The following is a 1,948-nucleotide window of genomic DNA, read 5'->3' on the forward strand; positions in this document are numbered from 1 at the left end:
TAATTCATGTTTAGTGATTCGAACCCAAGTCAGAATTATTTTGTTATTTGATTTATCTCCCTTGTTATTTCAGTTTAGGTTGGATACCCGTTCTGCCCATAACCACGTTTTGGTCAGAACACTGCAGAAAACAAAACCCTTTTAGTGACACCCTTGCAGGAGAAGTTACTGCTCAGTTCCCTGTGGATTCGACTCTGGACTTACCTCTAGCTAGTCTAGTTGTTGGCACAGGATTATTTATTTGCACGAAGCTCAAACGACAGCTCCGTCAAATTGGCGCCGTTGCCGGGGAACTGAGAGCGCTAGTAATTTCTTTTGTGATTTTTGTATGAGTTTTGCCTTCACGTTTGTGTATGCGTCGTACCAGGAGTGCAGGTAACGAAGATCTTTTGTTCCACGAGGAAATCGAAAGAATTGCTCGAGAAAACAACGCTGCTAGACGCAGGGCAGAACAAGAGGCACAGGCAAGAGAGAGACAATTAGAAGCGGAGAGACAAATCGAAGTGGAGAGAGAGATGGTAGATAATCCGGAAGGGTAGAATGACAACGCCAACAAGACTCTCCGAGACATGATGTTTCCGAACAACTTGAACCTCCGGCCATCAGCCATAGTACTGCCGGAGATCACTGGAAATTGGGAGCTGAAGCATACTCTGATCCAGATTTTGCCCAAATACAGTGATATGCCCGGAGAGGACCCTCAAAGACATCTCCAAGACTTTCAGATGGCATGTGGAACGGTGCGCACCGCCAGTCAAGCACTTGGCGAATACATCCGACTCCTTACCTTTCCGTTCTCTCTGTTAGAAGGAGCGAGGGAGTGGTTGTATGATTTACCCGAAGGAAGCATTCGGACCTGGCAGGAGTTGCAGAGCAAGTTTTTGGAAAAGTACTTCCCAGCTGCCCGGATCCAAAATCTGAGGACTCGAATAAGCAATATAAAGATGGGATCGGCAGAAGTCCTATATGAGTACTGGAAAAGGTTCAAGCAGATGCTGGCTAAATACACACAACACCAAATACCGGATCATGATCTTATTCGGTATTTCGTGGGAGGACTCCGAAGGCAAGATAGGCAATGGCTACACGCTGCATGTGGAGGATCAATCTTAAACAAATCTGCAGCGGAAGCTTTCAAGCTCATAGCCGACATGGCAGAGAAATCGAGAGATGAGGAAGGGACTATAGTCAGAACCACTCCGGTGCCGGCTCCCACTGCCCAAAACGATAAGTTGGACAAGCTGTGCAACATGTTCGAGAAGTTTATGACGAACCAAGGAGCACCCAATCAAGGAATTCCCAACATTCAGAAACCTGTGAAGGCATGTCAGTTTTGCATGGCGACTTCACATGCAACCGATGAATGTTCACAACTTTTCGAAGATGAAGAGCTTAATGCTATTGGACAATCACCAGAAGGAAACAATGGAGGGCAAAACCAGAAACCTTTTGAGCCTTACAGACAGCAGTATAACAATCAAGGATAGAGGCAACATGAGAACCTTAGGTACGGCAACAACCACTATTTGGGGCCAAACCAAGGGCAGACGAGTAACCCACCACAATACTCGCAACAACCTCAACAGGCAAGAGGACCCTCCCTATCAGAGCTCGTGCATCAAATGGCTCAGCAACAAGTGAAGTTCCAGAGTGAGACCGAAAAGTTCATAATGGAGACAAGAGGAGGAATGCAGAATGTCAACTCCCAACTATCACATCTTGCCCAAGCAGTCGCCAGACTCGAAAGCAAACAAGGGACACTCCCGTCCCAAGTGGAGGTGAAGAAGGTGAATGCCATGACGCTCAGAGGGGGAAAGGAGTTGCCCGAAGTTGTGAAAGAGAAAAAACAAGAAAAGCTGGAGATCAACGAGCAAGTCGGAATGGGATCAGCAGATGAGGAAGAATTTGCCCGAGAGAAAGAGGCAAAGCGGAAAGCGACAGAGAAGGG

The 1,948-nt window shown here is 47.0% G+C and overlaps 1 protein-coding gene across 1 annotated transcript; it reads left to right on the top strand.

Annotated features, from left to right (window-relative positions):
• Positions 1 to 569: 569 nt before the first annotated feature.
• LOC130998500 (uncharacterized) lies at positions 570 to 1,487 on the top strand. Its single transcript, XM_057923917.1, has one exon. It carries the CDS (start codon positions 570 to 572, stop codon positions 1,485 to 1,487), a length of 918 nt encoding a protein of 305 aa, XP_057779900.1.
• The last annotated feature ends 461 nt before the right edge of the window (positions 1,488 to 1,948 follow it).

Source organism: Salvia miltiorrhiza, chromosome 8 (genome assembly GCF_028751815.1).
Source record: "Salvia miltiorrhiza cultivar Shanhuang (shh) chromosome 8, IMPLAD_Smil_shh, whole genome shotgun sequence".
Taxonomy (NCBI): Eukaryota; Viridiplantae; Streptophyta; class Magnoliopsida; order Lamiales; family Lamiaceae; genus Salvia; species Salvia miltiorrhiza.

Excerpts from the sequence above, each read along its gene's own strand:
- LOC130998500 (XM_057923917.1), top strand. The coding sequence starts at position 570 with ATGATGTTTCCGAACAACTTGAACCTCCGGCCATCAGCCATAGTACTG.